The sequence below is a fragment of the Aptenodytes forsteri genome, unplaced genomic scaffold, assembly GCF_000699145.1.
Source record: "Aptenodytes forsteri isolate BGI_AS27 unplaced genomic scaffold, ASM69914v1 Scaffold185, whole genome shotgun sequence".
Lineage (NCBI taxonomy): Eukaryota > Metazoa > Chordata > Aves > Sphenisciformes > Spheniscidae > Aptenodytes > Aptenodytes forsteri.
In genome coordinates this window covers 480630-506189 of record NW_008796214.1, presented here as the reverse complement: position 1 = coordinate 506189, position 25560 = coordinate 480630, and the positions used below count along the sequence as shown (strand labels likewise).

Here is a 25560-nt window from a genome sequence, read left to right as displayed (position 1 = left end):
TATTACCATTAGTTGCCGTTTCACGCGCACAACCGGAAGGGGTTATTTCTTCAAGTTAGCTGAATCTTGAGGGCCTGTTGTTAATGCTAATTTGAAAATGGCACTGGCACATTATGGTCAGGAAATCCGGTATCATGGGGTTAACTTTCAGCCCTTATACTGAACGCAAATCAGTGAGGAAATTCATTGCTAGGTGCACTCTCTAATTATTTAAAAGATAATTTGCATGCTACACAGAAATAAATTAGCTCCCAGGTGACAGCTGTTCCACTGTGTCCATTCGTGGAACTAGATGCCATGCTGGGAAATCTAAATGCAGACCAAAAGATTAAAACATTGTACTTTCTTGCCTCATAGGAAGGCCCTCCCCAAAATAGAGACATAAAGAAGGGAGGAGGGGAATGAATGTTTCAAACCAGCAAGTTTAGAAGCTTAGCCTAACAAACCACAACATTCTCACAGTCTACATTTTCTTTTCACTAAGGGCGCTTCACATCTTGCTAGAAGATACTGCAAGTGGATGTAAGTGTAAGTGTAATGTGTACTAGTTTAAAAGGATTTTTTTCAAAGTCAAAGAGAGAAATTCAGTTCTCACATCAGGTTTGCATTCACACAGTCACGTGAGATCATTACAGACCATGTGAACACCACCCAAAACGGTTTTTCTTCTTTTTATCACACATAGAAATCAACGAATGCATTTTCATATTCCTCGCCAAAAGACGACCAGACACCGCTTTTTATCTACATAAAAGCCTCGAGACAATCTTCATCTCACAAGAGATGCTAAAACATTTTTCATTTTAATGGTTTTCTAATAGATAGTCTTCTCATGGCTAGGTTTTAACACTGTATATTGTTGTATATTGTACGTATATATTTACATTGTATATAACATTGTATTATGTGGATGTATATATATTGTATATATGATATTTTACATTATGAGACTACATTATATTGCCAGCCTTTTTCCATTGCTCTACATCCTCCTGAAAGAAGCAATTCCCTGTGCCAATTTGCTTTGTGCTAGGACTGTTACATGGAGATTACAGGCAGTTTGCTTCCTCTTCTCACCGTCTCTTCCTTTTCTCACTAGTCCTTTCACGCTGACTGCAAAGGGCTTTCCTTTACTGCAGTGGGTTGGCTCTGCTGTCTCCCACCTGTTAAACTAGCTAGAGAATCTATTCTCCTCATAGTATAGACATTTGTAACAGAAATATCAAGACTGATACGAATGGAAATGTGTGTGTGCGTGCATGTATGTGAAAGCACCGGAAGAAACAAGCCAGCAAGGATTAAAGAACAGCATATGTTAATTGCTACAGAGCAACACATGTGATTTCATTCAAATGACCGAATAGCAAGAAGAGAAGGAACAAACCTATGTAAAGATAAGGTATAAAGATGATGAAAAACAGGACTGGAGGCAATAAAATAACCAGATAAGAAAAACCTGGCAACTGTGATTCAGGAATTTTGCCACAGGCTAATGAGAGGTGAGATAAAATAATGAGGCGAAAGATCCCAGACAACATCCACATCTAAAGGCTGTAAAAGACCAAGTCCAAAATTAGTTCATCATCACTAATTAAGAAGAGCTCAGGAGATGTGATGAGGACCTGATAAGCGGTGTCCCTCTGTATGGCACACTAGTGATCCTGGCCAGACCACCCGGACACGCAGGTGTCATGGTGCCTGTCAGTAACGTGGATGTGAGAGGACCCTGACCTTGCACAACTTCAGACCAGTTAAAATACAAGCAGTCTTGCAGGAGCTGATAACTCTCCCAATGAGTGTATATGCTGCCATCAGGTAAAGCTGCCCTTCTTACTCTTACAGTGTTGGCTGGCCTGACTCATCCTATTAACAGATCATCACTGGGTTCTTCATCTCTCTTGAGATTTTTTAAAATCTCTGTGGATGTTTAGAACTTGATCTTACTTGTAATCCCCCAATCAGCTTGTGCACTGTGTGGGGATCCTATCACGATCACGAGAGCAAGGGAGGCTAACACATTCTTAATTTCTCTCATGAAGAAACAAGCTGTCCGTTCAGAAAGTTAATGTCTCATCTCTTCAAAATCTGTGTGTGTAGCTATCGAGAGTGCAGGTAAGTGCAGCTGCACTGAGGTCCTTGGGCTGGGCTACATGCCCAACATGCAGCAACAGAGAGAAAGGGGACAAATGCTGGTTTTGTCAAGGTCAGGAAAATACTGCTACCTGTGTTGCAGGCAGAAATCCCAAAGCAAGATGATTTATTTTTCCAGATGTTGATACTGGTGTGAAACTTGCTAGCACATATAACAACTGACACTGTAACCACATCTGGGCAAACAAAGGCGTAAGTGTCTGGCAACATTTGTGGTTCATAGAAAAGATTAGGTCACAGCTGTGTTTGCATATTGTAACACCATGAAAAAGACTGATGATACCTTGCCACAACCTGAATATTGAGCTTCTTCCAGTGCTCAAAATGTATTAGCTGATCTGCATCAGCTGTGACAAGGAAAGAAAATTATCTGTCATCTTAGCCCGTATCTCATACGGTTGTGTCATCCTCCTTCAGTTTCTACTTAACACCTATTGACAATATACTGTTTATGTGAACTTTACATTTGCTGTGTGCCATTCCTCTCTTGTAAAACAAAACCAACATTTTCTATAAATCAAAATCAATCCCTGTAGCAGCAATAATTCACAAGTTTCACACTCCTCTCAGCAGAGGCATACAAAGGTCTCCTGAAGTGAAATCTGTAAAGAAGCATTTTTGTCCAAGAAACTTTTAAACCTCACAGTTGAAGTTTGGGTTCATCCTGTCTTTCAGTACAAGATGAGACAGAAAAAATGAGGAGCTAAACTCTGTAATATTTACAATGAGGAGAAAGTGCAGGAAGAGGACTGCAAAACACATCAGAAGACTTGTGAGAGCCATACATCCAGTCCCAGTGAAGCCCTGAGTCCTTTTCAGTGGACTTCACCCTTTAAGACGGCAGCTGATACCACTATTCTCAAAATACGGCATACAAACCAATCTTTTGTCATTAACTGAAGGGCTTGGCTGGATCCCCCCCCCTCCCTGATTTCAGCGGACATTCTCATTTCTCTGTCCTTAGCAGCGTACAATGCCTTATCCATATTCTGGTGAAGCTATTTGACACTGAACCAGCAGAAGTGCAAAAGCTAGAGAAAGAGGTACGGGAATTCAGAGGCTCTTAAGTCCCTGTCTCAAGATATGAGGTGCTTCATTCCTAGAGATTTTTTTGAACCAGTAGATTGCTATTATCATGCAAAGTTTCTTTTGGACCACAGCACATCCTTTACAGCAAACTTTTACAAACTGTTACCTAAATAACATTGTTTAATCTGAAAATTTTGCTACCATTTATGCCTTTCTTCAGATCAGTTATAAATATAACAAAATCAGACCTGGAGACTTTTAAGGCACCACTGTCAGCTTTGTATCATGATAAAAATTTACCATTTGTTCCTGTGCTTGGCTTTCTGTCTCTAAACCAGCTTACGTAATGCGGTACTTCACTTCTCTACCTGTGACAATTTAGGTTCCCAAGCCACCACTTGTGCAGGATTTTTAAAAATGAAAATCAAAATAAGATGTATCAGCAAGTTCTTCTTTACCTCCTGTTTCAATTACGTGCTCAAAGAATTCTACCCCATGAATGAAATTCAAGGCTGGGGTTTTTGTTTGTTTGTTTGTTTTAAATCAAGCTTGGCCTCTAAAGCACTTGTTTTCACTGAGGCATAAGGAATAAAACAAGTTTGAGTTTTTAGGCCAGGTAATTTTTTAAGATACGAAATTCTGGAGAAGTAGCAGAAGATTAAAGATACGGTAGATCGCATTTTTTCAGATATTCCTCTCTCCATAATAACTTCTTCAATTAAGTTTGCATTTCCAAAAGCAATGAAAAATTCTCTCAGAGGAGATGGCACACAAATATTGGCTAAAAATAGCCAGGCTCTTTAGTCTCTCCCACCACTTGAGAGAACCTCAGTCCTTGCCTTGGAACACCTAGTCTCCAGGACTGCCCTGTGCTTGCTTGGGCACAGCGGGCAGAGCAGAGCACCTCAGAAAATCTGCAAGACCTGTTTCACTGCTGCAAAGTTGGATGGGGAACCTCCACTAAACATGCAGAGTCCTGACATAGCCTCCAGATATAAAACTAAGTTAAAATAACTCCCCTACACAGAGAACACAGTCTAGAGGATAAACTTTAGGGTTTGTTTTATCATCAGATAAGCAGGCAAGTTGTTGAGTGTGACTATCATCATGAGTGATTTAAAATCTCCCTAGAAACCTTTGGCTTAAAAATTTGATTCAAAGTGACAAAAATACTGACTTTTAAAAGTGACTTCTGAATATGAACCTTCAGTAAAAAAAGATTGTTCAAGTTCAGCTTAATGAGTTAAGCCTACTGAATATTCTAAGCAAAAGTCATAAAGATACTGAAATGCTCTTTCAGATGAAAGATGGTCAAGTAAACCACCGCTCCTTCTCTAAATAAATCTCAGACACGCAGCTCTTTCCAGGAAGGCCAGAAAGTCTTCAGGGCTTGCATTACCACTGATAATTTTGCCAAATAATGGCAAATATTTTTTTAAAAAAAAAAATCTATCTTTTGTTCTAAGGGAAAACAGCCAGAAGATAAACCGTAATAAAACAAAACTAAAATTCTGCCAGAGTGTAGATTTTATGCACAATGTTGAGTTTCTTACCTGTAAAGATCTGTAATCTGCCCTTCATTCCAGCGATAATAAAGATCATTAAGAAGACGCTCATGCTGTCCGTACAAGCAGATGTAGTTGGAGACAGGAAAGGGTTCCTTTGAAAAGCAGGTGATGCTATCTACCATACTATATTTGTTGATATGCATCCTGAAATAATTCCCATGTCTTGCCTCTCCAGTTATAATCTCCATACCCTGGAACAGAAAATATAAGGAAAGCTGTGGAGATGGAACGAACACCTGACTTGTCATACGTACAGGATCAGCTAGGGTTTCCTAGCTGATATTCACCATTCCTTAAAATCCACAACCCTTTTTTTTAAAATCAAGAATTCCTGGTAACATGATTTATACAACAAGGCACTTTGGTATGGTTTGGACACAAAGATTTTCTCTGTGGTTTAGACCTCGATTAACTGCACACAAAACTGTGCAGCATACAACTGCACGTGCAGCATGGCCTTTGGTTGCCCAATCCTGAGTGCCATTTGAGACACCTAAGGGTATCTGGCCCATCTGAACTAGGCTGGCAGTTATGACACAGGATCCATGGGAGACCTGTGACCTCCTGGAGCAGCAGCTGGAGGTCAGGAGGAATGCCCTGGGGCATCCCAAACAACACTAGATGCCTCTGTTTAGGCAACTGAATTGAAATCTATTCATCCTTATTTATTATACAGAGTCCATATTATTGCATACACACGGCATATCATAATTTACTATAGGATACCATCCTGATGAATGAAGAACACACCGGTATACTTTTATTCTCTCTCCAGATTTATAACTACACATATATATTTTTATATATGTATATACAAACAGTATATGTGCAGAGTCCAAATTTGTGGCACATTGCAGAAGCTATACGATTGTAGGCAGAAGGCTGATACTACCACATTAATCAGTTACAAGCAAACTTCAATGTTACAACTCAAAGATTTATCACATACCAGTTAAGCATTTTTGGCTTTGTGTAGACATTTTCCAGTAGTCGGAGGTGTGATGTGTTGGAACAGCCTTCCAACGAGGAAAGAAATACCAAGAAGGATCCTGTTCAGTTCTAAAACAACCTTCTAAATTTTATAAATGGCACTACGTACTAGATGGTTGCCTGCAACTGCAGGAGGCTGGGCTTGATCTCTTAGGACACTTCCTTCAGGCTTTTCCTTTTAGACTTTTAAATGACGAATTACTATTGCCTTAATATATATATTCACACACACAAACACATACACATATATATATGATTTAGAATTGCTTTCAGTGACTCCCTGTTGCTAATTTGAACAGAGGCTGCCAAGCGTTGCTAACACCAACTCTACTATCAATAAAAGAATAATGTTAGATGTTGATGCTCAAACCGTAGCATTTAGTTTCAGCTAGGTTAAATCAATCACTTAATAAAAGACAAAAATGTAAAAATTTGTTTCAAACCTCACATTACAGTGGGATGATCAAATAGCTTGAAGCTGTTTTTTAAAGCTGTATTCATGTTCCAGTTTTATATATTTCTAAAACCTGTTGCTAGGCTACAGTAACCTTTGTTACTTCCACATCTCTCAGCTAATACATTTCACTAGCTTCTCTTACTTCTTTCTTAGGAAATTCTTTTAGGATTTACATGAAGTTTCTGGAGTGGCTTTAAAGATGTTCCCTTTTCAGACAGCAGGTAATCAAAGCTGCAGCAAAAGAATTCTAATCATGTTCTAGCAATTTGGAGTAACAAAACCAATTTTCCTCTCCCTAATAGTCCTTTCTGCTTCCCAGTACACGCTGCTTTGGACAGCTCATCCTGCATCTGCAAAGCTGGAAAACAAAGGTGAGCCATGCTTTGATTCCTGCCCCCAAAAGCATGGATTCCTTTTTAAGAAAAATAATATCTTTCTATAGACCATTGCTGTCCGAGTTTTAAAATCATCACTGAAGTAGTCTTTTAAAAGCCACTCTCTACATCAATTACAAGAATGGGCTTGATGCAGAAATCCCTGAGGAAAACGTATAATCTGTATGAAAATCTGTATGAAACAGGAGCTTGCCTAGGTGGATGGTCCTCTCTGGCTTTAAAATACATGAATCTAGTCCTTTTCTTGTTTCACAAGTCAGCTTCTCCAGTAAGAGAAGCGTCTCCACGTTTGTGTCATGGGACAATCTCCCATGTAGCCCAACCGTGTGAAGTGCTTCCCTCTTTCCCGTTCAAAGACGACTTCATGGTTGCAGCACTAGCTATTTTCTAGCACTGAAGTATGGAGCATCCCTTCCAGAATATATTCTTTTCCTACTAGTCTAGAAAATCAACTGAATTTCACTGATAGACTATGAAGTTTTATCATCTGTATGCATTTATAGCACCTTATTCCACGGAGGAAAGCGGTTAAGTGCTAAGGCTGAAAGCATATTTTAGTGAAATCCAGCTAATACTATCCTATGTCCTCTTTATAGAAATCGTGCATCTTTTGAAAAAGCCAAATATCAGAAAGTATGGAAACGGACATCTGAGAGGTTCAGTTAGTTATGTAATTCATACTTTTTCACCAGCTGTACCTGATTTATACTATGCACCCAGGCTTAGCTGACTGGATTTGTTCTTATGCAAATCTGATGGCAAATACCACCACTACCTTGATGTGTTGTGTATTAAATATGCGCTAGGAACTTCAAACGCAACATATTCCATATGACTGAGAAAGTGACTTGTCTCTCTCTACAGAATCAAGCAAAAAGAAAGCCATTCTGAGAAAGAGGGTACTGAGGAAAAGCCAACATGATAACCTCCCAACCTGTGCTGAGACAAATGGCTCAGGAACCAGGCACAGTGCTGAGCCACCAACTCTGGAAAAAAAGGGTCAAGGAGTTGAGCTGTGGTGCCCCATTAGGGAGCTATTTGAACCCAAAGTGCTACAAATAGTCATGAAGAGTTCAGGGCATTAGGGCTTGACAAGTATTTCCTGCCTTCACGGACCAAAAACCCCTTTGGTTTCGGTTGATTTCATGGCAAAGGAATTAAGAACTGAAGTAAAGAAGTTAATCAGATAATCTTATCTATATGTATTCCACATTTACAATATGACAGTGAATTTACATTAAAATAAATTAAATATTTTCAAATAATCACAGAGATTTGTTTTTATGTGGTTTGTTCCATTCCAGAGTTTACTGATAAGCCCCAGCTCCGGAAGGTCTCTAAATACATACTTAAACCCATGCTTACTCAAGGTATTTTTTAACATGCATGGTACTTATGCATGTACCTGTGCTATCCTAAATAAGAACATCTTTCCAAATGGAGGACGAAACAAAGAAAAGTTAAATAATGTAACTTACATGATCACACAGTGCAAGTTCTAAGTCCAGGCGGATGGGGATTTCTGGTTTGGAAATATGCAAGTAATTATAACCTCCAGGAAGAACACCTCCTGCCATAAATGAAAATATGAGGTTTATTACATCATAAACAAAGAAGAAAATAAAGTATTTGTTTCACCTCCTTTTCCCATAATCTTTTTGTTTGTTTGTTTACTAAACGGCTCTAAAAAAGAAAACAAGGAACTTATTTTGTTTTGATGGACTTCATGTTACAAACTTTTTTTTGGTACTCTTATACATCTTGGTGCAGTAGCCACACATTAAAACGTTCTGATTATAGTTTTATTGATCTTGAACTTGGAATAAAGACACTGAGTTTCACTGGAAACACTCCATATTTACTGCAATATAAATGAAAGCACAACTTGGTCCATTATTAGCAAAAATCTACAGTGTAAGCTTTTACTGCAACTCGCCTCTTTACACTGACTATATAAGGAGCTTTGAGAACTTTGCTGCCATTAGATGGCATCTTAGGTGAGATGGACCTACCCTTATTATATAACAGCAAAAATACCAAAAAGGGTATGAAAGTATGACAGAAATCCATTTTGACATACCTTTAATTTTACACCCTTTGTACATGGGGATGAGTCTATCTGTGCCTTCTGGTGGCTTAGAAAAAAGCTTACGGGTTGGATCAAAGAGATTCAGCATAGATGCAGCAAGCTCAAAGCCAATCTCTCTTGAATTGAAGTTGCTGTGTGTCCATTCATCTACATAGTATCTCCTGGAGTACTTTGTTAAAGGACCTGCAGCCCTGATACTGACATCATTAGTACGGAATTCGGTATCGATCACAAGTCTTCCATCAAAAACAAGGCAAGCATCATTAATTGCCTTAAAGGTTTCATAATCCACTGCCCTGTAGGCAAAACTAAAAAATGCCTAAAAAAGAGATATAAATAAGTGTAGGTTCTTATACATTAGTTACTGGCTAATTTCGTAAATCAAAACCTACAGTTCGTTCTGAATGTTACTTATTTTAAAAAACAAGAACATGAAATAAAGTATGATTTTACATACAGAGATAAATCCTTATTATTTAGATTTACAGCTGCTACTAAAATTAAAACAAAGACAGCAGAGGAGAGAATTACTAAACTAGACTCATCTACTTCTGGTTATTAGATGACTTTTATTTTAAAAACTTTATTATTAACTATATCAAATAGCCTGAGTGGATGTGCATATTTTCTGTGTTGGTTTTCTTCTTTCAAATGCTCAAGCCAAACTGAAAAACTAAGTAACAGAAAAGTACAATTTACTTTGCATTTTAGCAGGATAACTGTATATTACAGATGTTTCTCCAACTGTTGTTCCTAACTGTTTACCAAACTATGTTACTATGGCTACCAGCACAGGGCCATTCAATGAAATGGAAAGATAGGAAATTCAAGTTGTTCAGAGGAAATGACATCCTCATTCAAACTACAGCGGCAGAATTAAAGCCAGTAGAAGCTGTGGAGGCCAAGACGTTTGTGAGAGGTACAAAAGGACTGAATATTTACATGAAAAGGAAAGCATTCAGATTTATTATACTTGATAGTTACGTAGATTTTGGAAAGCATATCCAAACTTTGTCAGGACTGAAACACATCTCTAGCTATTCCAGATCTGGATAATACTTGCTTTAGGAGGCAGACTAATCTGACTAATAAGACAATCCCTTATTGCTTAGGGACTACTGCCCCTGCAGTGGCTGGGGCTGGCCACTCTCAAGAGACAGGGCACAGGTCCAGGTGGACGTCAGATCCATCTAGATCATCCAGGTCAGCCCAGAGGAGGCTGTGTCTGTAAGTAAAGTACTTGGTACATTTGGCAGTCAGTTACTGCATCTGGTAATGAGCACAGCAGATTCCTATTCACTATGTTTTGGTTTACGGGACTGAAAAAAGATGTGACTTCCATTCTTTGAAAACACTGCCTGTGCTGTCTTACTCCTTACAGAACTGGCCCTGAGGTAGGGATTTATCTTGGGACGAGCATCTACTGAAGCCATGAGCTCGTCTTCCCCACAGGAAGATTTCAAGGGCACTGAAAGAAAATCACCCTAAATCCTTAAATTCCTCCTCTAAGTCTCAAAGAAAAAAGCCAGTGATAATTCCCTTATTTTGTCTTCTTGTGGCACCTGCATAGTCCCTCTCCTGGGACATGAGGAAGCAGATCAGACCTCATCTCCTCAAAATAGGAGCTAAGGCAGCACCACCATGACACGCACTACAAAGCAGGTGGTGCTGGAAGCGGCCACCGATTCGTCCTACACATTAGGCATCGGTGTGGAACAGATGTGCACACAGCATGTCATGCAAAATGTGCTGGATGCCTGAAGAGCCGCTTTGAAATACAGCGCAGTGCGAGAGCGAGGACTGCAGGGTCCCGCCACAGCCCTCGCCTTTTGTCTGCCTGCTCCGCACAGACTCCACGCATTGATTAGCAGAGAGGAGCTTTCAAACTGATTTAGAATCACGCACCTCTGACATTTCTCTTGATGTGTGTTTTATTTGGTTTTCTACATTGCCTAAAAGTGACTTTAAAGAGGCAAAAGCCCGTCTGAAATCTGGAACCAAAAGTGCGCTCACTAAGAACAAAAGTGCCTATTCAGATGAAGCTAAGAGAGGAGCTGGGGAAGGTAAAACCCGCATCACCTGGAGGTGTCTCAGTTCTGAAACACGAGAAATGAGGAGCAGGTAAGCGAGACTGGGTCACTCCAGCTTGGAACCGGGGGGCACACGCACAGAACAGTCCCTGCCCCACACTCTCACCTCCGTCAGAGCGCCGCAGACGGCAGAAATGGGAGGAGCTACAACTACGCGCAGCATCTTCGTAGTTGCCTCTTACAAAGGATAAACTGAAAGCTGGCAGAACAAAGGTCCCAAAAATAGCATAAAACAAGAGGGCACACTGGACATTGAGGGTTAAAAGTAATAAGAATGACAAGGTTGAGAGATGTTTTAAACAAGATCATGGTCTGCAAAGGGTACAGATGAAGACTGACGTCTCATTGCTACAATACAGTTTGTGAAGCTCCAGAGCCTTTAAAAAGAGCTTTCCCCTTCATCAGTACCCTCGCCTTTTAAAATGATTAGGCAACAAGTTGAATGTTGCTACCCACCATACATTACAGAAATATTACTGTACAGGCTGAGGAAAGGGTGAAAAGTTATCAGACAAGCATGCATTATCTTGCTGCCTTCATCTTGAACAGCTCGAGACGTAGCTGCATCAGGGCAAACCAGCATCAGTAATAAGTCCTTCCCTTGGTGTCAGCCTCAGGGAGGACACGGTTGCGACCTGGGTAAAGGTATTACCCGGTTATATCACCAAAGAGCTTTCCTGTGGACTAAGGGCAAGCATCAGATGCTCACGACCGGCTGGATGAGCCAGCCGGAAGAAAAGGCACAGCAGAGGGAAGCAAAGGGGGCTGGAAATTTTAGCAACAGCGGTACAGCAGAGATGCAGCAGCAGAGGAGCCAGAACCTCTGAGCTTGTTCGTATATAAAACAAGTAATGAACTATGCACAGTTAGGGGAATTCTAACCATCTAGTAGATCCAAAAATCAGGGAAGCTCTGCCCGTGAGGGCAAGGGGACCACACAGCCCCACGTCCTGCCGGCTGACAGGCAGGACAGTGTCACCAGAGGGGAGGGGACGGCTGCAACCTCCAGGCTGGGAGCCATCTGTCAGCCCGGGAGGGGAGGGAGGGAGGCTGCCGCTTTAGGGAAAGAGGAGATTTTCTCCTGTTGTTTTTATCCTGCAGGACTCAACAAATTAAGCCCCCAAGAACTGCCAATCAACAGTTGATATTGGCTCAAATCCCAAAAGGCCCAGAGTTGCTGCAGTGCCGATTCCTGCACAGCCTGCTCCCTTGTGAACGCAGCTACCTTCCTGACGAAGGCTGCTCTCTGGAGCCCCGTCCTCCTCTGAGCCATCCTCCCAGGCAGCTAAAAGGAGATACAGGAGCCATGCAAGACAGCTGAACTGGTTTTGGAGAATATAAAGCCCCTGACATCACAAGTAATTGCACATCTCTCATCTTAGAGGCTGGGTAAGAGAGACCTTGAGAGGGAAGAACCATGGCTGGAGGAAGGACAGGCACAGGGCAAGGGGCACAAAAGGGCAAGAGAAACAAACCATGAGGAAATGGAGGTCTTGAAGGAATGGCACAGGCCACACAGGCAAGGTGGTGGGGAAAAGAGGCGGGGCTGATGGGGAGGTGGCGAACGGATATTCAGTTGCAAGAACAAGAACCACATTGAGATCTCTGCGGAAGAAGGATAAAAATAGAGAGATTTCAGGGAAAGAGGAGAAAAACTGAAGAGAGTATGAGGAGAGAGTGGGAGGAATGTCACTACTGATATGGGGACCAGAGTCAGGAGACTGCTAGCGGATAAAAGTGCTATGCAAGGTCCTCACCTCCATCAGGAAGGGCTTAACTATCCATACGTTAAAAAGAAAAGGGTTGGGAAAACCCAATGACTGAGAGCTTTCCAGTGCAGGGGAGCCGGCAGGGACCACCGACCCCGAGGGTGCTCCCTGGGGGGGGCACACGACTCTTCCTTTCCAGAATTACAACAGACTTGCTGCACAAAGAAGCGTGCATGCAGCAGGGTGTGTTGAGGGGGCCATACGGCTTCCTATGGATGCACGTGTTGAAGTGACTCTACTAGAAGTGCTCACTCACATGGATTAGCCCAATAAAGAAAAACAGAACTATGCTGCCCATTAGGAAAGGCTAAAACCTGTCCCAAATCTCACAGTGGGGCCATACCTGTGAGTGTGCGTATAATTTACTTAGCTATTGATACTATAGATGAACAAAAATGCAGTCATTAATGTAGAAGGAGAAAAATATGTTTAAAATATATTTTGATTAAGTTACATAGTAGGCCTCTCTATCCAATATTATTTGCTTCTACTATGACTTAATCAAATCTTAATCAAATGCACATAACTATAGACAGGAGTTACTGTATGCATTTAAATAATAAAAGGATTTCTGGAATTATTTAGGAAATGAATGAAGAGTATTTGTCACTCAGCAGTGAACAACTATTTGTGAGTCAGGTGACTTTACATTTTAATCCACATCAGTCAGGGCATTAACAATGGTTTTATTTGGATTTTTAAAAAACAATCTTTTAGATTAACAAGTGAATGTTCAATCTTCTAGAGACAATGAGAAAACAGATAAACCAATGAGGGACTATCTAAATTTACTGGTCTTTGTCTTAAAAAACAGACTGAAGGAAATACAATGAAAGCATATACTTACTGAACACTGCAATTTAAACGGTTTTGTATTAGTAGTGAAAGCAGCACATGTGATAAGGTCTGGGTCGTCGCCTTCGTTCCACTGTGCCAGGATACTGTCATAATAAACAGACACGCCAGCCTTTGACAGTGCCTCCTGAACAGCACTTTCCATTTCGTTGTTGTTAAGGCAAGTAACATTTGAGCTGAGTGGAGGCTGTACGAGATGTACACGAGAACCATCAATTCCAAGAGATAAGAGGGTTTCTACTGTGGTGTAAATGTCAATTGTATTCCCATAGACAATGATGTTCCCTAAAGGAAAAAAAAGGGGAAAAATTTCTAAGACGTACAATGAAAACCTTATTAGTATAACTCAGATGATAACAACACGAAATTGCTCTCTTTGACCCTCTTATTTCTCTGATGCTATGAAGCAAACAATGTTACCTAGCAACAGTAGCTAAGATAATTTAGTGAAGAATCTGTACAAAACATCCCACAAAGTAGGCAAGTACTTAAATAGAAGTATGACATTCATTCTGACCCCATAATTTGAAATTATTTTGATTCAAAATCCTCTAGGGGAAAAAAAAAAAAAAGAAGTTTTTATTTTGTTCTCCCCTCCCTCCTCAATTTTGCTCATTCAAAGGCCTTATTGGGGCGGGGGAACAGGAGCAAATTAAATACATCATGCAGAAAAAAACCCACAAACTGTGGAAAGACCAAGTTATAGAAAACAAGCCATTGTGCAATATGGGAGGTCACCAGTGCTGCCGCTTCCTTCTGCAAAAGCCTAATCTCCAGACAATGGAGACGCCCCTGCAGACGTACCCCTCTGCCTGCTGCTTACTATCTGCTGGCTTGTCTCACCGAACTGCCCTGCTGAGGGGCACAGGCGGCCGATGCACTCGACAAGGAGCGGCTGGCAGCTCTGCACTGTTCTTTGAAGACAGCTGCCTCCCTCCAGTGCACGTCGGAGAACGCCCAAAACCTAAATGCCTCAAGTACATACTCCAAACCAGCCAGCCTCTGTCCTTGCACACTGCCTAGAAATCAGCAAGCTTGAGACAGACATTTCTGATCAGCTGGTATGAAACGGCGTTTGGATATTGCTGCTCCTTTTGCAGTGCATTGTCACTAAAGCAGAAACCACTATTGAAACCAGCTCCATCTTTCCACCCACTGGGTGAAGGGAGCCCTGATTCAAACCCACATCTCCCACCTCCCAGGGGAGTGCCCTTAGCTACAAAGCTGCAGGCTATATGGTAGGATCTTGCAAATTCTCTTACTGAAACAGTGCCACTTCAAACTGCATAGTTAAAGCTAAGAGCAAATACGTGAGGATGCGAAGAAAGCAGGTTCTGTGTGAGCATAATGTGACTCTCCAGCCTAATGGCTAAAGTCCTCCTAGCAAAGAGGGAGGCAGAGCTGGGATGTATCAGAGCATCTGTGTGTTTTATCTAAGGATGGTTTAATATAAAACACATAAACGTTCCTCTGAGCAGGGACTGAAACGTGCTCCTCTCCTCCCTGTTCCCTCTGTCTCCCTGCTCGGAATAGGAACCTTTTTTCTGCTTCGTGATCCACTAAGCCTTCAAGTAATCCATGCAAAATGGCACAGCTCTCATAGGACAGACTGGGAACTCCTTTCCCAGTGACTAAGGACCCTTTGCTACGAGGGCCACAGCCAAGCTCCTGCCCAAGCAAAGGAGGATCGAGTCCAGGCTTGCAGGCTCCTCCATGCATGCAGCAGTAAGCATGCACACAACCACCAGCTCTGCATCTGTGCTGTTTTCAACCGCCCCAGCAACTAGCTCGAGCTGCAAGGCCAACGTAGATGGAGGAAAACCCAACCTGTGGATTTTGACAGACCTTCAGTAAGACATCAGCTCCTACGCGTTAAGTCTGATAGGTGTTTCAGTATGCCAAGAATCTGATCTGTCAGCACAAGGATGCATCAAATGCATGCTCCCAGTGCATTTAATGTCCCATACCTGGGCAGCGCTGCTGGTCAGCAGGTGCATTTATTGCTTTCTCGGTAAATCCCTGGCAGAAATAGGAAATAACTGAGCCATATCTACACAAGCTATCTTGTAAACATCCTTGCAATAGAGAACATCATACACTCCAGCATGGCCCTGGGAGAAAGGAAATTGCAGAAAAGCTAACAGCTCCCAAGTGTCGCTTTTCCAGGTAATGTGTGTAAACCAGAAGAAAGCCAGTGCACAGATCCCAGGCCATCCCAGGCTTGTCCAGTCTCAGACTGAAGCTGAGGGATAATACAGAGGATATAGGGCCTCGTATGAGAAGACTGATGATATGGCAGAAGGTTCTCTATGAGCTCTATGAAAATAACTTGTAGTCTGGCATTGAAGGAAAAGCATAGGGTGGAATGTACTAAAGAAAAATCAGTGTTGAAACATATGAGGTGTTTCAGGAATGGCCTTTAATTGACATAAACAGCAGCTGGCACTGGCTCCCCACAGACTACATAGCAGTAACTGCAATCAGAATTTGGACAAACAGCTGACTTTCCTACATAACTGGCTTGATCTTGACTTTGTCAGCATTTGTTTTCCTACACAGCACTGCAGTAAGCAGTGATGAGCAGGTAAGAGAGTGCCTCATGCAACTAACTTGCATGTTTATCTCGGCATTGGCATTTATGTCTCACTACAAGTGATAGCATCCCCTACAACCTAAATTTTATTATTTCATAGACTAAACTAATTTCACTGGGACCATGTTTTACTGCATGAGACACAGAGCAATACTAAACAGAGCATTCACAAAGCCCTAGCTCCCAAGAATATTAATGATAAAAATTGTTAACAGATGTTCTATTATTCCCCTTTGACTTCAAGGTTATTTTATTTGTCTGTATCAGTTTGGCTACTTGTAGCTGCCAAATAAACATATCTCTTCATAACCGCCAGAGAAAAGAATTGCCCCATGATTATACATGCTCAGAAATGATGAAAAGCATATTTTTACTGTTCACATCAATGACCAGAGGGACAGAACAATTTTACCTGCAAATGTATTCATCTGAAATCATGAGAAGAAAGAGATCTTACTACTTTCATAAATATAATACCGAATATGTATAATGTGTGATAATGGGAATTCCATCCAACGTGTACATTGCCAAGCTGACTCTCCAGGCAAGAAGAACCCTTTCCGTTGCTCATGCCTGCCAGGACGCCTATCTGTAGGCAGTACTGTCCTCATGAGAGCGCCAAAAAGGAAGGAAAACATAAGACTGATCCATTTTTTTCACTGCTGCAGCAGGGTGTAATGCAAGAAGTAAACAAGCAGCACTAGTGGTGAAATACAAACTTGGATATATTCATTTTTAGTAATCTAATGTGCTAATAGTGCAGGTAAGAACTTGGTACATGGATGCTGACAGCCGTACATTACATTTACACATTTTCAATTAGCAAGGGGTGAAAAACATAAGCAGCTGAAGAAGACACTGTGGCTGGGAAAGGGGAATGAGAAGTGCTTACCAAAGGCATAGCCTAGCAAAGTTTTATTCTGACTCTAAGGCAAGCAAGTCTGGGCAACTGAGAGTTCCTCAGCATTTGGCAGAAGCAGCCTCTTTGGAGGGAAGTTCGGTTATTGCATTATATGTTGGCATTTTTGTATATACAAGATCAGATTCAAGCCCTGCATTTCTCAAGGAAAATTAAAATTCTGTTTTATATGGTAATATTAAATACAACTACATTAGATCAAGGAAAGCAATGCTCTTTTACTGACCTCCTGTAAATCAACAATTTACGGTTTCTGCTTATTACAATATTAGTGGCTTTTTAGATTACAGTGCTAGTAGTCTAGGAACTACAGATATTCATTATGGACTGAAATTATGTTCACCAGACAGATAGCAGTTCCTCAGGATGCTTTTATTATTTAACTACATGAAAATGTATCTATCTGTGAGTAAACATAATAATCTTCCACGGAAAAAAGCAGCCATAAATAAAGACCGTTAGAGTAGTTTTATCATTTATTACTAGAATGTCAGCGTTCTGCGGCAGAGCAGGCTCATTCATTTTCCACAAGTGGAAGCACAAGATTTCAGTGACCCTAGCATGACCTGAATCTTTTTAGTTTGCAAAAGCTAAAGGAGAGAACCAGTATTAGCTAAAGCATCAGTGGCTTCGGTTGGTGATTCATGCACTGGAATTTTAATGCGATAGTATTCCTACAAACACGCTTTTAATAAGGCAGTAAACTATGTTTAGGTAAAGAGAAAAAATAATTGCTCCATTTTGGGCCATTAAAGCAGTTTTGTTCCTTACTTTACTCCCATCCTACTTTTTATTTTCATGGAAAGTGCAGAGCTAATAGGAGATGAATTTCAATTAGTCACAATTACAGTTATAATAGGTTACATGCATTAGGCGGCTGGGTTTCATCAGAGAAGCCGCAGCAGCAGCTGTTGGGGCTGGTGCTCGCCCTGCTCCCGGGCCCTCGGCAGCAGGAGGCCCTTCCAGAGCCACCAGCACAACCGGCCAGGGGCAAAGGCCTCCGGCCCCAGCTTGGAGGACCACGCTGCAGCCGGCCAAGGAGCTGGCAGCAGCAGACGTGGCTCATTGCTTCTCCCACAGGCTCCTCAAGCAACACCTGCTGCTGAGTGCCGGCCAGCTTCTCCCATCACCTCTCCTCGCCTGAGGCAAGGAGGAGCCCGGGGAGGAAGGCTGCAGCAACCATGCTGCTGCCCGTCCTTGGTGGCACAGTCACTGCCGGGAGCACTGTTGCTTCCACCACGGTGTGCACACAACGCCTCCTGCCAGCACACGCTACCAGGCTGATCCTGCTCTACTGACAACCCGCAAAAAAGCATCCACTGATACCATCCAGAACGAAGTGGTACCCAGTGCTCACAGAGGGAAGAAAAGCAATTAAAAACCCTACCTTACCTCTTAATTAAAAGCTGCTTCAAAATCAGTGCCACCAAATGAAGATTTCATCCAATTAGGCTAATAAGACTCACATTGTGAAGCTCAGTGATTAACACTTTTCTTTAAAAAACCTCTAGAACTACAGGTGGTCTTGAAGGTGCATTTGCCCTCCCTCGTCCGGGGCTTTTCTCCCCCAGCTGGGTAGCTCCATGCAGTTGCCACACTGGGTGCTGGTGGGAGCTGCTCCCTGCCCGAGCTCCCAGGCTGGCTACGTGGGACCCTGGCGGGGCTCATCCAGCGGCTGAGCCAGGAGAATGGGGCTCGGCACAGCAGGCTCTAGGCTACTTTTGATAAACGTAGCAAATGGCTGAATAAGAGGAGCACAAATAGAAGAAAGTTGTGTGGAGAAAAGACTGAGTATAAGCTGAGAATAATTATTATTGTATCTGAAGTGGGAGGATGAAATGTCTATTTCTGTGCAGCTACAATAACCGGCATATATAGTTTTACTTGACACTTCATTTTCTTTAAGCATAAGCAAATCCTACTTTTTAACATTTTGAATTCTAACATGTTTAAAGCAGGTTAGTAGGAATTTGACAAACAATACAGTTTTGATGAGGTGAAATAACTGAAGTGTAATATTACTATCTATTGAAGGCAAAACTAGGATCTGGAGAATTTCAGAGATGAAAAGTAAACACAAACATAAAACTTTGGTCATCCCAGTTGAGTGGTAGCATGGCCTGCAGAGAGCTGACAGACATCCAAATCAATTGCTGAACTCCACAGGAGCCTTGCCTCTGCACCTCTGTGAGCCCATCACCTATTAGACTGTCTCCAGAATAGGTTAGGGGCTGAAATGTGGACTCATTTTCAGAAAGAGTAGGAATCTTGAATGCAGCTATGATCAAGTCTGAAAGAACAACATTCATAAGAAATATAGGTGGAAAAAGAAGCAGGGTGAGGTAGAACAGAAACAGAGATAGGTGGAGAAAGACTTCTCCAGCTGGGCACTCTTTATAGCTTACATCTGCAGCAGCAGAGAACATGAAGTGGGAAGAGCAATGAAACGGAACTGGAGCCAGAGGCAGGGTGGGGAGAAAGGGGGAGGCATCACCTCTCCCACAGACCACATCTCCAGAAGTCCTTCCAGACCGGCCTCATCAGGAGTTGTGGATTTAGCTTATAACTGAAGACGGGATAGTGCCTAATTAAGATATCCAGCTTTACACCGCAACAAAAATCAGCAGCAATAATGAAACGATGATTAATATAATATTAATTTAGTATTAATAATAATAGTAAAGGTGCATTCATCCCAAAGCACATGAGGTGCTGTAAGACTGCTGTTCGCCTGAAGAGCGATCCTCCCAGGCACCTTGCATCCCAGCCAGCAGCAGCTAGCTCTCGGGCAGCATTTCTGTGCAGGTGTACTGGAGCACATTCCAGGACTGGGCACGCACGGATTTACATCAAAGACTAGCAGTAGCAAACAGGGAAAACTAACAACCTCATCTGTTTATGCAAATGCAACTGTGCATATCAGCTGGACACCAGGTAAAACTGTGCGGGCAGGGGCTGGTATCAGCTGGAAAACAGGTGGAGTGGGACCTGCTGAAGAGGCTCTATTTACATGCCTGAGGCCAGGAAGCTGTTTGAGGAAAATGTGAGCAGAAACATTATCATGTTTATTGTCTCCTGTCCTGATCACAGCCAGACTTGGAGGATGATAAAGAAACTTCCAGTGTCTTAAGAACTTCCCTAAAGGTCTGCCAAGCAGGACATGAACCTTGTAGACCACATCAAATAACTACCAATTTTCATTATGTTCTCTACGAACAAGCCAGGTAAACTACATCTTTAGGAAACTCCTGTTGTTGCACTCAGTCGACAGGAACTTTCCACAAAGACAACTTTCCTGCTCTGAACTCTGTCCCAACTCAGATCCGGCACACAGAACTGACATCACATGAATTCATTTACTGCTTGGTCTCTTTTTCTGTAGTTGAAAGTTCAACTCCGAAGCCTGGATGATTCCAGGTATTTTCAACAGCATACGCATTCAGTGAATGAACTAATGAATGTAAGAACAATGCATGCATGAACAGGCTGAGGAAATACAGGTATGGTGGACATCTGCACAAATGTGTGATTTTAAGGGTTAAAAAGAAAATACTGGGAGCCTGCAGTTCTGTGTGAAAATCTGTAACTGATGTAATCAAATACAAAGATGACAGACACTGAAAAAACCCACTTCCTAGTTTAGACCTGTTTTCTTTGTGTTACGCCTCAAATCTAGATATTTTTCCTATACAACAGAAAAGCACATCCACTAATTAAATTATTATTTAATTGGCTAATTAATGACTTCAGCCAGATTTGCATTTGGGACTCATTTTGGTTTATATAATAATTATAGATAATTAATCTATCTCAAGCCTTTCTTTCCTAGCTAAATATGCTGGGTATCAAAAATGACAACAAATTGTAAATTAATCTGGAAAACAAAGCACAGCAGATGAAAGACTTTGTTAGAATTAATCAGGCACCAATTATACCATGGAATTAAGGAAACAATAAGCCTAGAAAACATTTCTGTAAATGTGCACGTGTTAACAAAAACCCTTACCTTCGGAGTTGACAAGGTTTTCTTTCAGCCAGTGCATTGCCTTTAAGCAGTCCTGATCGTCATTGAGAGTAAAGTGATTGCAAGGGACTTTCCCTGTGTATCTTTGTGGCCACTTACTTACGGCTTCTCTGTTAGTTGGGAGTTTACTGATATCTGCTCCAGTGGGAGACAGGACCTGGAAGAAATGAACAAATGAGTGAATGAATACATGGCATATATCTTGGAGAACCGTTAAGAAAGATTTTAAAAAACAATGACACAAGCCATTTGACTACCTAAGGGTTGCTATTCTTGTACATTCTAAGCCTTCTTAATATTCAGCAGTAGCAAACACATACATCAGTGGCCACAGAGAAAATAGATTCATACTAGTCTGAGTACAAACACACAAAGAGGTACACATGCATGTGTATGTATTCCATATTTCCTATGGGATATAGATGACCATTTTAAACAGCAGTGCCAGAACAAGTGAATAACAATACAGGCAAAACGTAAATGAAAGGGACTTCACAGCAAACAGCAGAAATGCATAAATACACAGTTGAAGGATCACTGCAGTTATTTGAATAACATATACCTTTAAATGACACTTGAAAATTCTTTGTGCAGCAAGACTGCCTCCATCTTTTGTCAGCAAAAATCAACTTTCTAAAATAAGAGAGATTTTGTCCCAGAGAAAGGGACCAAAACCTGCTTGATGGTTAAAAAGCCAGCATTCAGTAAGTGTTAATTGTATAATGCTACTTTACAGTAACAAATTCAATCTGAATTATACAGAGCACAAAAGAGAATCTCATCTATGACTCCTACAGCAGCAGTGATTAATGTCCTGAACAATGTTCTCACTGCCAATTGGATCAACTGAAATACTATTCGGTCATATAAAAACAGGCATGACATCAAAAGATCTTACTTACCCAACAAGTAAATCCTCTTAATCATAGTGAATAATGTTTTACTAGGCATTAATTTGACTGCTTACCAAATAAGGGACAACTTATAAAAAGGATGGACTACAGCTCTGTGTAACAAAACAGAAACCAGATGATAAAAATAATTCCTTCCCATTTTTTGTAGAGCTTAAAAGTGAGAATAGATGACGTTAGGTTTTCTTCTTGAAGGCAGATAAAACCCGAGTTTCCCCTTGCTTTCTTTATCTTTCTTTCTCCTCCAGTGTAGTTACTTCCCATAACTTATTTTGCAAGTCTGAGTTACCTCCAAACTTCTTTTTCTAGGAGCACTTAAAGTCATTCAGACCATACGTCAACTTTTGTTTCATCCCTGTTGAACAGTGAATATGGAGTGTTGTATAAAGTATGGCTCTACTCAGAAAAGTGTTTACAGAAAAACTGGGGCTTTCTTGCTCCACAAATCTGTTGCACATGTGCAGTCCAGATTTCACTGTGGGGCTGAACATACCTCACATTCACGTTTGTGACTTATGGTGATCGGCACTGTAAAAACCTGTAGACACATGCTCAGTTTGATCTCCTGATTTTAAAGGCAAAATACCTTGCTCGTGATTCCTATCCAAAACCAATCAGTAAGGCAAAATCACTGCAGGCAACGGGGCTATATAAAAGATGGCCATTTGGTTTACTTAGTTTGAAGGCTACATGATGATACACAAGAAAGAACGAACCCTGCCCGGGACGTCTGAGTCGAAGCTGAGCCTGTAGGGCTGGAGATGAGCTCGATTCCACATTTCACACATAACTAAGAGTCTGCTTCAATCTCACTGGAAACTTAACTGTGTGCTACAGTAACATACAGCACCACGTACGTGCCTAGGCATGGTCATCATGTGAGATGAGTAATTAATTTGATACGGAATTCTCTCCATTGCCAAAACTAGGTCAAATGGTGTTAGACCAGCTGGAGTTAACTCTCCTGTGGCTGGGGCCACATGTCAATTGGGCCTACTCTTCAGCAGGTTTAATGGTCATGGTGGCAAAAATACCGGCAGCTTTGCTTAATATCTGACACTAAGCAGTGACATCGCTGGCAGAAAACTTTGTAAAACCTCTCATCTCCTCCAAATTCTATAGCTGCACCGAAATAGTACAACCTGCTACACTGAAGGGCTGCAAACCTTCTGGTTATACACTTGCTAAGGACTACTCTACTGCTTTGCTAATCATGGAAACACTATTCGCTGTAAAAATTTAATATATTATTATGTTTTTCACTCTGCACACAACCTTACCTGGTATTTCTGTCCCGTACAGAGAACAAGGTAGTCATATGGTACTTTTTTCTCCTTGGAAACAACTACATATTTGGCAGCACGATTTATGCCAGTCATTTTACCAACCACAACGTTAACCCAGGAACAAAGTGACATCTGTGCATAATCTTCATCATTAAAACAGTGGCTGTGAAGAAAGAATATCTGTAAGTGACATTTCAGCAGCTGACAGCAGGCATTAATTAGACATCTGGTGAGTTAGCCGAAGTCCCCTAGTGGTTCAAGTCTGTTCTCTCACTGTGAGTTTACGGCAGTCTATAGTAAAAGATTAGCCATTATGAAATACTCAGTTACAAATTGACAACTTTCTGCGAAAACCAAACAATCCTGCCCAGCATTGGGCCATAAAACCACATAATTTAAAAACAAAGTCAGAAATATATGCTTTACTCTACTTTTTCTTTGCAGGCTGATGCAAGGAGGAGACTTTTGCACCTGCAAAGAAAATATTTTAACAGCCTAATACTTTCTCCTATACAAGACTGCCTTATTAAGTCTTTTTCCACTTTTGCTTCATTTGGTATTCAGCTTCACCAGTAGTAGCTATGGTGAGACACAAATGCAATGAAGGCACCATTGGCATTTAACATCCATGTTCCAAAGTATTAGTCCGAAAAGTTTAAAAATAAATAGAAAGCTAGGAAAACAGTTGTCAGAGCTAGAAGTAAAAAGCAGAGATCTCAAATTTTCTCTTGGTGACCCCTTTCCAAATGAACTTTTCCAACATGCAAGAATGAAAAATTCTGAAAACATACTAAACTGACCCCCTGCCCCCAAACTTTTGAAAGTCTCTAAGACGCAACTGAATTCCCCTGCAAGATGAGCTGAATATTAACAGGAATAGAGGAGAAATTATCACATAAGCTATCCAAAAGAAAACAAAATTAGCAGGTAAATGAGAGAAAGAGACACAAACAGTGCAGATGTGAAAAATATTAATCTTCACTAATTTGTAGCTGAACAATTTATTCTTAATGAAAATGGGGAAGCAACTTTTATAATTTCAAAGCAATTACCTTCAGTGCTACATAACAAACAATATAAAAGTTTGTCTGTTTTAAGCAGAGCCTTGTTCCATATAGTAGTTACGGTTTCCGGGGCTTTTTGTCCCTGAACATCTTATGGACTAAGTGTTGTCCAAGTGAGATACCTCAATCGAAATCTGATTTTCAGGGTGTGTATGGTGCACACATTCTGAGCGCCATGCTCTGGCAGTGTTAATTCAGTATCAGTACCAAAAAACTAAGGAACATAAAATCACTTGTCGATTTTGAAAATCTCAGGCAAGGTTTACTTTTGCAGCTCTTAAATTTCAGTGGTGTTACAGCCTGTTTTCAGTGTAAAGTATGATATATATCCCTATGTATGATGGAAGTATCGAAGATCTGGAAGCTGCTATTTGAAAAGCCAATTTTGAAGCAAAATCCAAATGGAACAAAACCTCTTTTAATGCCTCAGTAATGAAAATTAGAATTATTTCCAAAGGTCTTTTATGACTCGGAGTATGCCCCCACCCTGCCCAACTAAGCAAATACCAGGATACTTATTTATTATTGCATTTGTACTACCCTCTCTGCTTAATAGACTTCTGGAAAGACAAAGATTCCTGAAGATGAAATACTTCAATACAGATGTGCAATAGACATACCATCATAAAATGCATGGAGGACCAGAGAGATAACATTTTCAATGAGGTCTGTTATGACTCTTGAACACCGCTGAGCCTTGCAATAGCCCATTATGAAAATACACAGTACATTGCTGGCCATTCTGTAAATCCAGCTAGACTCAACTCAATACCTTGCTGATACTGACAACTTAAACCAGGCGAAATTCTGTAAAATTAGGTTCTTTCAGTAGAACTGAAGATTAATGCTAATCCCAAACCCATTTATAGCTTTGTAGAGGGATGAATCCGCAAGTTCTAGTGAAAAAGAATGCAACAGGTTTTAAACAAGCAAAAAAGATGAATGGCTGGTGTTACTCAGATGTCTGGTTTATGAGATCAGAGTGACGTGGCAAGAAGACGGAACTTGCACATCTTGTGTAAAAGGAAGCTGAGTCTCACCCCTGCTAGCACATCATGCCTATGAAACAAGATGGGAATGGCCAATAAAGAAATCCTGGGCTTCACCCAGTCTGTGATCTGAAGTCACTGCAGAAAAAATATTCCACCTACCAAATAAAGCTCATGGCCATTCAGAGGCTTAAGAACTGTACTTTCTGTTGATACTGAGTGATGAAAAATATTCCACCTTCTTCCACAGGACTAAATGTAATGTGATTAAATAGAAGGGGACTCAGCTCACGTTCAAGCATTTGATGCCTTTATATTATACCAGTGACTGCTGCAGAGAACGCCGGAAAGAGACTCAGCACTAACAGCTGTTATTTTGCC

The 25560-nt window shown here is 41.1% G+C and overlaps 1 protein-coding gene across 1 annotated transcript in view; it reads right to left on the bottom strand.

Moving 5' to 3' along the window:
• Positions 1-25560, bottom strand: part of CFAP61 (cilia and flagella associated protein 61) — a 109426-nt gene that overhangs the window by 12647 nt on the left and 71219 nt on the right. The window contains exons 18-23 of the mRNA XM_019474429.1: positions 23121-23289; positions 20912-21086; positions 13386-13678; positions 8671-8998; positions 8069-8160; positions 4734-4939 (exon numbers count right to left, since the gene is read on the bottom strand). Of these exons, the coding sequence (XP_019329974.1) occupies positions 4734-4939; positions 8069-8160; positions 8671-8998; positions 13386-13678; positions 20912-21086; positions 23121-23289 (1263 nt within the window). The remainder of the gene's footprint in view (positions 1-4733; positions 4940-8068; positions 8161-8670; positions 8999-13385; positions 13679-20911; positions 21087-23120; positions 23290-25560) is intronic.